We start from the raw sequence: 14,197 nt of genomic DNA, 5'->3' as shown, positions 1-14,197 counted from the left end.
AAGATGAGACATCTGCTAAACGGAAAAAAAAAAAAAAAAGTGGCGGGCAGGCTAGCCAGCAGGGAGCAGGAGAATGCATGAACGGGGGGGGCAGTGAGAGATGCCAGACTCAGTGGTAAAAAAAAAAAAAAAAAAAAAAAAAAAAAAAAAAAAAAAAAAAAAAAATGCCAGGAGTTTGGAAAGGAGTTAACTATCTAAATATCGCCCTGTGGAAAGGCAAGTGCATAAGCCTGTGGAGGGTGAGTGGAGGTGAGGTGGAGGGCGTGCAGGCTGGTGGCAGGACAGGCCTAGGGCCAGCTTCACCCCTGCTCTGTGCTGTCTCCACTCCTGAGTGGTTTGGCACTCACGCTGGCCCACATCTTCTTTCCTCCCCACCCTGGTTGTAGCACACAGCTCATCACTCCTGACCCACAGAAACACCAGCCTCTTGTGTTCCTTGGAGGAAGTGGCTCTGGAGGATGGCTGTCAACCTCCAAAATGTCCCACCGGGCTCCAAAGTGAACTTTGAGTTTAAATGGGAGAGTCCTGAAGATGTTCTCCAGCTTTGGCACCCAGATGCCTTCATCAATGCTGCTGCAGTTAAATGGTTAGACAGTGCACGGTCCCTACGAGGATATCCCGTCGTAACCCGGCGCCCTCGTGTCTGCTGAGATGGTACACAGGCACATTTGGACTTGCTCAGGGTGTGGCCGGGAGCCCCAGGTCAGCAAGGCGTGTTCATACTGGGGAGCTCAGGCAGGGTTCACAACGGCAGCTCAATGAGTACCGGGTGGGCTCCTGTCTTAGCCATGGTGCACAGCACGTGTGTGGGCTTTGTATGGGGGCAGTGATGGGGTTAACAGTCTGAGCAGGGTGAAGAGGCCGAAGAAAAGGAGGATCTGATGCCCAGATGCTAAGTTCTGGGACCAATGCTATGGCAGCCCCGAGCCTGTCCAGGCAGGAGCTGCACTGTGGGATTCTGCTGCTGATGCCTGAGGCTGGGCTGAGGGAAGCTGGTGCCCCCCAGGGACTGAAGCTCTAGGAGCTCCTCAGCCCTGTCCAATAGGCAATAAGGAATATACCACCTAAGAAATTTGTGGGACAAAGCTAAAGAGGTGTGTATTCTGCAGAAAATGTATAGCTTTAGGTTCATCATAAGGCGAAAAGAGAAACAACACTATGCATTCCACTGAAGTTTGAAAGAATAGCAACAGAACAAATCCATGGAAATAAAATGAAGGGACAAAATACAAAGGCAGAAATCCATGAACATAGAATGACAAAATAATAAGAGTGAAAAAAATGATTTCTTTGAAAAAAACTTTGATAGACAAAACATTGAGAAGACTGATTAAGATGAGAAAAGATGTATTTAAATAAAATATAGAACTATTATATAAAAGAAATATAAAAACTAATACAAAAATAAATGTGATAAGCAAAATGGTAACTCCTTTATTCCTTAAAAGTTCCAGGAGGCTGGGCATGGTGGTTCACGCCCAGCACTTTGGAGGCCGAGGCAGATGGATCATCTGAGGTCGGGAGTTCGAGACCAGCCTGAACAACATGGAGAAACCCTGTCTCTACTAAAAATATAAAAATAGCCAGGAGTGGTGGCACATGCCTGTAATTCCAGCTACTCGGGTGGATGAAGCAGCAGAATCACTTGAACCCGGGAGGCAGAGGTTGCAGTGAGCTGAGATTGCATCATTGAACTCCAGCCTGGGCAACAAGAGTGAAACTCCTTCAAAAAAAAGTCCCAGGAACAGGTGATTATAGGTGATTTTTCAAACTTTCTCATAAATAGAATCCAGAAATTTCTTTTCAGAGGAAAAGCTGTGAAATTTAGTTTTTGAATTCAAAACTGGTAAGGTCAACACAAGAAACATACCTAGATTATGTTTCCCTTACGTAAAATATCCTAAATAACACATCAATAAACCAAATGCAAAATATACTGCAAAATACAAAAATATAGTCAGATTTAGTTTATCTCCACAATTGCAAGGATGATTCAACACAATTCACTGCATTATTAGCCTACAGAAGATAACAAAATGATTAATACAAGATGACAGTAGATACAAGAAAAATACTTTGATAAATTTCAACCCACAATACACATCTGTAAATAACTGCAAGATCAGGAAACTAAAAATTATAGTTAATGATATAAAAGATTTAAACTACACAATTAGCAACTTGATCAGAACTCTTCCATATATGGACATATAAAGAACGCTATAATGAAAATGTACTTAACAAGTTTACAAAATTTACTGGGTTTATAATATCTATAAATTTCAAAGAATTGGTTTTATATTGCATTCTCAAGCAATGGAATCAAGTTACCATCAGTAATAAAAAATGACCTTAGTGATCATATTGGCTTGAGTGTCCACAAGCCTTTGAAGATTTTTTTCCTGTTCTGAAAGTTATCCAAAGTGTGTAAGTCTTCCTTGTGACTTAGAATCCCATGAGGAAAAAAAATGGAATGATACTTTCAGGAAAATCTGCTGACCTAGGAAAAAGAGTCAGCAAAAATATCCTTTAAAATAGTAGGCACAATTAAGATGTTTCCAGACAAACATAAGCTGAAAGAATTCCTCATGATTCAAAGCATGGAAGTAGTTCTTCAGGCTGAAAGAAAATGATTCCAGGCAGAGGCATTGAGATTTTGGCAGGAAAGAAGACTGCTGGAAAGGGAAATATATGAGTAACTGTATAACAGCAATGGCTGTAAGTCTCAAACAATAATGTCTTGTGAAACTACCAACTTAAATAGAAGGCATTACAACAATAGGGCAAAAGCAGAGGGAAGAATGGAGTAAAACTGCTGGAAGGCTCATGCATGATTTGGAAAAGTAGTAAAATACAAATATAAAGTAGGCTGTAACACATCAAGGGTACATATTTTAATCTCTAGAGTAACCACCAAAAGAATAATACACTAATGTGTAACTAAATAGTAATAGAGGAGGTACAATGGAATAATTAAAAAATACTTTGAATATTATGAAAGATGGCAGGAAAGGAGAAATAAAGGAACAAAGAGCAGAGGGAACAAAGAGAACACAAATAGTGAGATGGTAAACTCAGGTCAATGATAGCAGTGATTCTGTTAAATATAAATGGTGTAAACAATCCAGTTAAAAGACAGAGACTGTCAGACTGGATTGAAAAAACCAAACCATCTACCTGCTGTTTATGAAACACTTAAGAACACAAAGTGATTGAAAGTAAGGCAAGCACCAACCAAAAGAAAAGTACACAGGCAGTGGTGTCTATAGCTAATGGATCACAGGCAGTTATAGATTTCTTTGTTCCATTTCCACCATCACTGCTTCACTTGACTAGCCTGAAAAGGAAAAGTGGAATGAATATATTATCATCATACAAAACAGATGTTAATGTTAGAAGCATTGAAAGATGTCAAGTGGGACATCTCATAAAAAAGACAAATCATCTTTTGTCCCAAATTTGTTATATACCTAATAACATAACTTTAAAAATCTAAAGCAAAAATCAACAGAACTAGAAGGAGAAATAGAATAAGTCACAGAGTTGGAGATTTTAATGCCAACTCTGATGAAACAAGAAGATAAAAAGCAATAATAACATATATTTGAACAAAATAATTATCCAATTTCACCTAAATGACATACATGGAATATTATACCCCTAAACTGCAGAATTTTTAAGTACATGGGAAAATGTACTAAAATAGACCAAAGGCTGTTCTACAAGCCAAGAGGCAACAAATTTCAAAAATTAATTTGAAGTAGATTATAGACCTAAGTATAAAATGTAACACAATAAACCTTCAAGAAAAAAAAATGAGACTATGTCCATGACCTTGGGTAAGCTATCAAACAGGCTTTTCAAAGCACTACCCAAAAGAGAAAATATTAATAAAAATTGGATATCCATAAAACTCACAACTTCTGTTGATCAACAGGTCCCATTTTAAAAGTAAAAAGCCACAAAGAAGATATAAGCAATACTTGTGTCTGACAAAACCTTCATATATAGAGTAAGTGCACACACACCACATACCCCACAACCAACCCAAGGGAAAAAAACCTGCGACAGTCACTCCACAAAATAGGATATATAGATGGCGATGTGATCTGTCCTAGGTTTTTTAAAAAAGCTATCAAACACTGTATATTGTTGGGGCAACTGGGAATATTTGAGTATGTTCTGAATAATAGACATTAGGGAATTATTAATCTTGTCAGGTATGATAATGATAAGTGGTAGCGTAGGAGAATGCTCTTATTTCTGAGAGGTGCACGAGGAAGTGTCAGACATCTGTGATTTACTTTCAAATGGTTTAACAGATTGATAGACAGCCCTACAAATGGATAGATAATCCATATGCATGATACTATGCATAAGTGTATTTGTTTGTATGAATAGAGACCAAGAGATAAAACAAAGGTTGCAAAGTATTAACAATTGTATACAGATGGGGGATACATGGGTGTTCCTTCTATTACTCCTTAGAATTAAAATTCTTCAAACAGAAATGTAAAAATGCAATTGCAGTAGTCCCTCCTTATCTGAGGGGAGTATGTTCCAAGACCCCCAGTGGATGCCTGAAGCCACAGATGGTGACGAACCCTGTAAACACTGTTTTTCCTGTACAAACAGTTTTTCCTGTACATACCTATGATAAAGTTTAATTCATAAATTTGGCAAAGTAAGATCAACAATAAAACAGGACAATTATAACTATATGCTGTAATAAAGTTATGTGAACGTGGTCTCCCTGTCTCTCAGCATCTTATTATACTACAGATCTCAGCAACCTCAGCATACTATTTTTTCATTCCTTATTAAGTGAAGAACTTTCACAGTTTCACTTAAAGGACGCACTTTACGGCTTCTCTTTGGCCTATGTGAATTGCCAGCAGCACTCCTCTAGCACCTTGAGGCCACCATTAGATAAAACAAGGGTTCCTTGAACACAAGCAGAGGTACTTCCACTGTGGACCTGATAACCAAGACAGTGGAGTGACTAACAGGCAGGTGATGAAGACAGCATGGAACCTGAAGACAGCATGGAACTTTGGACAAGGCAGGCTCCATTCCCAGGGCAAGACAGAGATCTCATCACACTACTCAGAATGGTGGCCCCTTTAAAACTTAGAAATTGCTTATTTCTGGGATTTTTTAGTTAATATTTTCAGACCAAAGTTGACTGTGGGTAACTGAAACCTCAGAAAGCAGAACCGAGGATAAGGAGGGACTGCTGTATACCTCAGGAAAGCTGAGAAGAAAATGTAAAAACAGATTACGAGAGGGAGCCCCACATGTCCTCCTAGCTCACTGCAAGCAGCTCTCTGCAGGCTCTGCCCCATTTAGCAGGTGGCTTTGGGGGCTCTGTGTTCCTTGTTGGGAGTGGGGGAGCTCAGCCTGTGGGAGACTTTGGCAGCACCAAGGGGCCACCCAGGTGTTTTTGGGACACTGCGGGAAGCAGTGGTCAAGCAGCCCAACAACCCAGGCTGCCCCCATTCTCCGCAGCCCCTGGGGGGGCCAGCCATGTGTGCACCTGTCATCAACAGTCTCCTACATTTGCTCAGTCTTTTGCAATCAGCGTAAAAAGAGAAAAGCATCTGGCATGAGCCTTGCTGCCCTCATCCAAGAACATGAAGTTCCTAAGAAAGCCTCAGTCTGTGTAAAACGCACTTGCAGAAACAGAACCATCTTGAGAAACCACCACTCTAGAGATGGCATCATCCAAAACACAGGGCCAAGAGAAAACGATGGAGAGCAGAAGGGGTGATCTCCAGGCTGGAGGGAGAAATCAATTCCCCGGTGCTAGTCTGAAGAGCTCCCTCTCCCCTCCCCAGCTGAGGGTCTTGGAGACCTGCAGCCCTGTCCGTCCGCACCTGCTCTGGGAGGTTACACGGATGCCTCATCTCAGGCTGGGTTTTCCTGGGTTTCCCTAGGCTATCATGTCCTGGAGACAGAATTGGGTTTCTTCAAGGTTAATTCAAACCTTCTAAAAGATCAATTATTTCAAATTCCAAAAGTATACCAAGAAACTTGGCAATCTTTCTCCTCCCTTCAATATGTATTTTTAATGATTTCTCCTTCACCATCAGCATAAGATCGGCAAAAGGTATACAACACTGCCACTCAAGAGATTCAAGTTTTGCTCAAAGTGCTGTGGATGAAGCTATAGTTTTTTGGGTAGTGCACATATTATTGGTATGAATATTGCAAGTGAATAACTTCCATACTAATGCTCTATCAATATCATATAGACATTATTTTAATTCTCATTAGTCCATTATAACAGCAATAATAATTGGAATACTAATTGGAGTATTATAGAAATTCTATATGAGACTTTTAAACTACAAACAATTTTGGTTTGTCAGGCTATAAGAAAATAAAATTTATTTGATTTTCCTTAATAGTGATTATTTAAAAAGATAAACAAATAAGAATATCATATATCATAACTGTAGGATATATTTTAAAGTGGTATATTTAGAGGGAATTTTATAGCCTTAAAAACTTGTAATAGAAAAGAATTAAGCCTAAACATGAACTAGCTGTTATTAACTTTAAGAAGTTACAAAACAAACAAGCTCACAATGAGAAGACACTTCAAGACACAGAATCAGTGAGTAGAAAATAGATACTAATAAAACAGAAAAATCCATGGGAAATTTTCAATACATACAATATTTGAAAAGAAAAGTAGGGGTACAGCCATTATAGAAAACAATATAGAAGTCCCTGAAGAAATTAAACCTAGAAGTACCATATGACCCAGCAATGCTTCTTCTGGGTATGTACCCAAAAAAGATGAAATCAACACCTCATAAAGATACCTGCACTCCCATGTTCATGGCAGCATTATTTACAATAGCCAAGATATGGAAACAACCCAAATGCCTATCAATGGATGAATGGATAAAGAAAATATTATTATATCCATATATATAATGGATATAGAATATTATTTAGCCTTTAAAAAGGAGATCGTGCCATTTGCCATAACATGCATGGGGCATGATGAAATAAGTCAGACACAGAAAAAAAAATTGCACAGCTTCCCTCATATGTGGAATATTAAAACAGAACAAAGAGCTAAAATACAGAGGTAGAGAAAGAAGCGGTGGTTCCCATGGGCTGGGAGTGGCGAAACTGGGATATGTAAGTCAAAGGATACTAAATATACGTAGGCTGAGCAAGCCTAGAGCTCTAAGGTACAGTATGAGGAATAAAGCTAATGAAATGGCATTGTACTGGGGGTTTTTGTCAAATAAGTAGATTTTAGCTCCTCTTGTCACCAAAAAAAAAGTAACTGTGAGATGACAGATGTTAGTCGGCTTCACTATGGTAACCATTTTACTATCTGTATGTATCCCATAACATCACGTTGTAAACCTCAAATATACACAATAAAATTTTAAAGAAAAATGGAATACAGCACATAACAAGAAATACAGCAAGAAATAGTATGGAAAACATGTTAATAAATTTGAATAAGCAAAATACACTATACATATATACAGATATGGCTAGGTCTCAAATTAATGAACGAAAAATTGGAGAAAACATGATTTATAGCATAGTATCATTTATTTAAAAATTTTTAAAAGCATGCGCCATACATTTTACTGGTGTGTGCATTACCCCAGAAGGTGCTGATGGGGTAAGGAGTGAGAAGAGCACACCCCTAAGGACCCAAGGGCGCTAGCGCTCTGAACGAGTCAGCATTTCCTATTCTGTGTCCACTGGAACAAACAGGTTTTGGAAGCTTCTAGGCAGAGCCCACAGCAAGTGCTCACTGGATTCCATGGGTTCCAAAGTGCCTGAGTGTGTGGTTCCCTGGAGGACACACCAATGCTGGAAGAGACAGCAGCAGGCCCCACAGGGTGGCCAGGGATGCGGGGGTCCTCCTGAGGGTCTTTTCTGAGGAGGGGCAGACAGAGTCCTGGGCTGGAGGGTGGCATAGGTGATCAAATACCAAATCTGGAGGCCTATTCTTAACTGAGCGCTTCTACAGGTTGGATTGAGCTTAAATAAGCTCATTTTACAAGGTTGCATGCATGCATATTTGAGGACTTACAGCAAATCTACTAGAGGGCTGGCCCAGGACAGTCTGGGGAGGAGAAAAGGTGCCAGTATCAGGGTTGAAGGGCAAACAGAAAAACAAGAAAGTAAAGAGAAATAGCAAATAGAGGGGCCTTGCATGAGTCCAGGAGGTGTACTCTGTACTGAGGAATAGCAAACAACTTACATCTGAGACTCTTCCAAAAATTCAAAGTCCACAGCTGGCTGGGCTCCACCAGACATGTCTCTGATTGTTGGGTGGGTCTGGGTCTAGAGGGCTGATTAGCACTCAAAGAGGCGGCGGCGGGCCCTGCAGGGCGACCGGGAGGAGGAGCGGGAGCAGCCAGGGTCCAACCGAGAATCTTCAATGGGGGAAGGGGGCAGAGGGCGGAGCTCTGAACTGCAACAGGGCAAAGGCGCCCAAATACTGAACCTGGAGGCCCATTCTGAGGGAGGGGCTTTGCATGTCTTCAAGTAGGGAGCTCCTCTGGATGGCCCCCCTACGGCAGCCCTGGGGGCTGAGCTGGCTGGAGTCCAGCATCCCACCTGGGGACAGTAGCTGGAGGTAGCCCCGCCCAGAGTGGGAGAAGCCAACGAGTAGGTGGGTGGGAATCTCATGGGGAAAGGAAATAGGTTGGGGGCCAAGGCAGCCAGGTACGGACTTCCTATGAGGGGGTCAAAGCTGGAGGCGCCCCTCCAATACAGCCACACTGAAGGCACCAAGGCAGCTGGAGGGGGATAACCCATCCAGAGACACCCACCATAGGGCACCCATGGGTAAGCCCAGAAGGCTGGGTAAGCTTGTGGGGAAAATCCCATGCAGGAGTAGATGACAGGCCAGAGGGCCAGGTCAGTTACAGGCTGGGCTCCCAAGCAGGTACAGGAACCATAGGCAGAGCCCATGGCCACCCAGGGGGTTGAGGCTGCCAGAGTCCTGTGGGCTTCCTCGGAGGCCTCAAAGGCACGGCGGACCTTCTGCTCTGCTTGTTTCTCTGATGCACCTGTGCCCATCTTAGATGAGCTGTGCTCTTCAAAGCCCCAAAGGGTCTGGCAAGTGCACTCCTCCACAAGCTGAGGCCACACGCACCTCAGGGGGCTCCTGGTATCTGCGGGGTGAGCAGCCAGCCAGTCAGAGGGCAGGGAGACCAGGTCGCACAGGAGGGGATGGGAGGAGGGGGACAGCTGGGGGTGAGGTGACAGAAGAGTCAAGATCAAGGCATCTCCAGGGAGGATGAGGAGCAAGGTGTCCTGGGTAGGAATGAATGGCCCCTGCAGTGGGGCACAGCAGCCACGTGAGGCACGTGAGGCATTTTCTAGGGACATCAAAACAAATTCCAAATTCAGTTCCTCATGCTTCCGTCTATGCAAGTTACAGAGACCAAAGACTGGAGAGTACAGATGGCCAAGTCTGTTGGAGACCTGCTGGAGGGACAGTTAAAGATTCAGCAAAACCCCTAAGCTGACAGATGAAAGAACAGCAAAGCCAGAAATCCACAGAGGCCACCCCAGGGCAGGGGCTGCTCAAGGGGCAGACAGGTCCCGGAGCACTTCATCCTTGACAGACGCTTGCCCCACAGAGCAGGGCCTCCCAAAACATTTCCTCCAAAGGACGCAGTGTCTGAACACAAGGCCTGTCAGGTTTTTCCTGGAATGTTCTGGAATGTTCTGAACAGCATATTCAGCACCCACACCTGACACAGTGAGGACATGATGGAAAGGAAGTGAAGGAAGTGAAGAGATGATCAAAGGCCCAGCATCCAGAAGAGGGCACACCAGGTAGCACCAGGTGTTTTTCCCCAAAACGAAGGTCCCCCAGAGGAATCTCCTTGAAATTTGGAGCTGTTTCTGAAATAAGAACTGATGTACAGTACATGCTTTGACTGTCTTAGGTGACAAGGATGTGGCACAGAGAGATGGTGGAGGGGTCCTGTGGCCAGGAGAGGACACCCCCAGCCCCAGCATCAAGGAGCAGAGGCTGGTGCAGTCAGGACCCTTGGGGTCCTGAGGGCTGGGGTCAGGGGCAGCATGGAATGGGAGAAACTGAGGCACAGCTGACTGGAAACACCCCACAACCTCCAGCCAGGTGAACAAGAGGACCCTGTATGAGAAAGAAACCAGCCAGGTGTCTCCAGAGTCCTTTTGGCAGAGCCTAGAGGGAGGCTGCCCATTGGAGTCAGGAGCTGAGCAGATGAGGACACTGGGAAACCTTTCAGGGTACAAGTGAGGGCAGGGAGGGACTTCCTGGGGGCAAGGACAAGCAGTCAGATCACGAAGGTGTCCCAGAGTGCCTGCCAGAACTCTCAGGACGAGCACGGCAGGGAGCCTTTGGAAGCCGCTCTACCAGCTTTGTGTTTCAGGAGCCTCTCTAGATCAAAGGGTGGACCACAGATGGAAGAAACCGGCCCGGGAAAGGAAGAGAAATGGATGTAAGGAGAAGGAGAGGAAGGTGCCAGGCAGATGCTCAAGTTTCTGTCTTGAGCAACTGGGGTGTGCCAAGAAGCCGCTCCCGGAGAGTTAGGTCTGTGTGGGCTGAGTGGGTCTGGTGTATCTCTTCTCTCCTCCACCCAGGCAAAACAGTTACAGGGGAAACTGGAGATCTGACAGTGGCACTCCCCCTCCTCTCTGCCACAGAGCGGGAGGACAGGTTTAAGGGAAGAGAGCACCAGCGCTCTTTCTTCTGGCTGGGGTCCTGGACCACGGGAGGTGCTCAGGTGTGGCCCGATGCTCTGAGATGGAAGCTTGGGCAGGGTCAGGGCAGAGGGCCCTGTGTGGCTGAAGAAGCATTCATTTCCTCCCGAATGGGCAGAGGACCTGGGATGGAGGACAGGCCAGTAGCCCCAGGGAGGATCTTCTTGAGGGACCTGAAGGACACACAATGACAGCCAGTGACAAGAAAGGAGCTTAGTGTTTCATAGATGCCTGCAGGGACAGAAGCTGAGGACCAGTGGGAGGAGGCCCAGCTGAGATGCCTGCAGGACAGATGTGGACCACTGACCAAATGGCCCACCCAGAAATCTGCGGCAAAGACACCCTGGCCCCAGACTGCAGGAGCCAACTCCTGGAAAAGGGGGCAGGAGGAAACCGAAATGCACTGAGAAAGTCTCAAGTGCCCAAGGTTACCCATACTGAGTAGGAAATCCTTCTTCCCCAACTGCCCAAAGGGGCCCTCTAGATGGAAAATCAGTTCTGGAAAAACACACTATATTGTATGTACTTCTGGCCTGTGATACGCGTAACCTTGCAAGTTCAGATCATCCTCTAGAGCAAGCTTGTCCAAGCTGTGGCACAGGATGACTTTGAATATGGCCCAACACAAATTCGTAAACTTAAAACATTACGAGATTTTTTAATGATTTTTTTTTTAGTTCATCAGCTACCTTTAGTGTCAGTGTATTTTATGTGTGGCCCAAGACAATTCTTCTTCTTCCAGTGTGGCCCAGGGAAGCCAAAAGATTGGACACCCCTGCAAGAGTTAACATGCACAAATGCCTAGTTAGTTTCTCAAAAACTTAAGTAATGTGGTGGAGAAGGCCCTTTGTGCATGATACCAAGACAAGAAAATATAGGCAGATAAAACTGGCTATTTAAAAATTGAATGTCTGGTTAAAAAAAAAAAAGCCACAAAATTATCATGTTCAAAATCAAAAGACAAACCACAAAATAGAGGGGGATATCTCCAACATGTGGCAAACCAGAGCTAATCATATGTCAGATACAGACAGCTCTTGCTAGTCCACGGCAGGTAAATAAAACCTTATCAACAATCTCGCCCAAGGGCAACCACAAGCAAGCCACAGAATAAGCTACACAAAATCATGTAAAAATGTTCCACTTCACCATGTTTTTTAAAAAATCAAATTACGAAAATGGAACTTTGATTTTTACAAGTAATTTGATAAAGAATAAAGCCCTATACGGGCTTTTCAAAGAATATGGAGAAAAACATGCTGGTTTTGTTGTTTACTCTTTAGTAAGTAAAGAGTAAACAGCTATCAAATTCAAAACCCGATTTCCTTGTCCGAAGAAGCCAGACTGCCTGCATCTGGGTCCCCTAGGGCGGGCCTGGGAGCTGGGCAGAGCATAGACCACATTAATCTGGGCCTCTACCCACACCTCGCAGCTGCAGCGGGTGGAAGGATGATTCTGCGAGGGGGCAAGCAGGAGGGTCCTGGGCTTGGCTTTTAGGGGAGGGGCTGAGGCTGAGGGAACAGGTTGGAGAGAGCTGTCTCATAGGGTGGGGTGCGACGCGGACACTTTCAGGCCTGCTGAACTGCAAGAGAAGCAGGGAAGGGGCGGGAAGGAGGAGAGGGGAGATGCCAGGAGTTAGGTGGGAGAGGGCGGAGAGGATGGTGTCAGAGAAGGTCCTCAGGCCCTCACCCCACCCCCTCAGCCATCCCATCAGGCTTTGTTCTTTCTCGCTACTCACCCACTCGGTCTTTCTAGAACGTTTCTTTCCAGCGAAGTCCCTGAAGTGGTTGAGGTTCGTCAACAGAGTTGAAATGCTCTCGCAAGAGGTCTTGGGGCTCCCTAGGCGTTACTGTCCCCGGTCCAGGTGGCGGCAGGAGACCACTGGAGGCCCCAGGTTCCAAGCGGCCCAGGAGCGCAGTCCCCCGGGCTTTTACGGGAATGCGCGCAGCCGCGGGGCGGGGCCTGGGCTCCTGGCGGTGGTCAGAAGAGGCCCCAGGACTCAATCCGTCTCCGAGGTGTAGACGCTGGTAGGGTTGATTGGGTCAGCTGCTTATCCCAGAAATGAAGGTGGAACTCAATTGTATTGAGGGCTACGCCGAAGAGCGCAGAGGTGTTATCAGGGTGTGAAGACGTTCTCCTCTCGGATGGGAGGCATCTGGGAGGAGTCCTGCAGGCGGTAGCTTTCGGTGGAGTCTGCACGCTGGATGGGCCCCAGCCGTGCTGGGGGAGTGGAGCTGACTAGAGAGGAGACAGGAGGCCCACAGGGCCAGAGGGGAGGCCAGTGAGGCTGGAGCAGAGTGAATGTTTCGGGGAATGTAGAGCCAGACAGTCAAACGGTTGCGCCTTCCGCCTTCCAAGGCCTTGTGGATGGGGCAAAAGAAGTTGGTCTCTGTCCCGGGAGCAACGCGAGCCATTGCAGAGTTATCATCAGAAGCAGTAGTGTGCTCAGCTGGGGCAGATCCTGCGTTTGCCGAGTCCGAAGCTTAAACAATTGGGCCGTCCCACAGGAAGAGATGTCAAATGTTCTGAATGTGCATGCTCCTTTGAGTGCAGTCATTCGGGTATGCAGCTCTCAGTACCCCTATACCCTAACGTTTAAGGGGAGCTTCCTCTGTGCTGGGTTCTGTTCTGAGCACCTCTCAACGCATTTGCTCATTTCTTCCTCACACCACCTTGGGAGACCCACGTTAATGCAATCAACGGGACCCAGAAAATCCAGTTGCTTGTCCAGAAGGTCACAAGAAGCCCCAAAGTAGACCTTCTAAAATGTATACAACACAACTGATTGTTCCAGATGACCAGCAGCAGTCACTTCTCTCTGAGAGCCCCAGCTGCCTCTGGGTGCTGATGACATTGTGCCTTCCCTGCTGTTCAGCCCAGAATGGTCATGACCCCCTATTGTCCACAGACTTTGACATTCCTTCTTGCTTTCCTTACCTTTTCCCAGGCCTCTGAAAATAGTCCATGCATTAACATTCAGTGTTCTTCAATTAACCACTTGAATGTTCCACACCGGAACCTTGCCCAATACACTTTCCTTGGTTCTTCAGAATGGTTCTTGCCTTGAATCATATTTTGTCTGAGACCACCCTTACCATATATGCTTTTTGTTGAGTTGTTAGCATTGCTGTCAGTATTCATCTTTTTTTAAATTTGTTTGTTTGAGACAGGGTTTCCCTCTGTTGCCCCAGCTGGAGTACAGTGGAGCGATCATAGTTCACTGCAGCCTTAAACTCCTGGGTGCAAGCAATCCTCCCACCTTGGCCTCCCAAAGTGCTGGGATTGCAGACAGGAGCCAAGGGGCCTGGTCAGTATTTATCTTTCAATAAATAACTACTTCATTCATATTTGTTTTCCTTAAATTAGTGAATCAATAGCTATATTCTGCCTACATGAATACAATATTCTTAGCACCATTTAAAAATTATCCTTTCATATTTCCCCTATATTA

General features: G+C 45.1%; 1 protein-coding gene across 1 annotated transcript; it reads right to left on the bottom strand.

Moving 5' to 3' along the window:
* Positions 1–7,565: 7,565 nt before the first annotated feature.
* Positions 7,566–12,629, bottom strand: C21H3orf56 (chromosome 21 C3orf56 homolog). The gene is made up of 2 exons (XM_003281862.2): positions 12,485–12,629; positions 7,566–9,164 (listed from the first exon to the last, which is right to left on the bottom strand). Exon 2 carries the CDS (start codon positions 9,067–9,069, stop codon positions 8,341–8,343), a length of 729 nt encoding a protein of 242 aa, XP_003281910.2. The 5' UTR covers positions 9,070–9,164; positions 12,485–12,629; the 3' UTR covers positions 7,566–8,340.
* Positions 12,630–14,197: the final 1,568 nt, after the last annotated feature.

This window comes from Nomascus leucogenys, chromosome 21, assembly GCF_006542625.1.
Source record: "Nomascus leucogenys isolate Asia chromosome 21, Asia_NLE_v1, whole genome shotgun sequence".
In the NCBI taxonomy this organism is placed as follows: Eukaryota; Metazoa; Chordata; class Mammalia; order Primates; family Hylobatidae; genus Nomascus; species Nomascus leucogenys.
Note: the sequence above shows the minus strand (reverse complement) of the source record. Positions and strands in the feature narration are given on the sequence as shown.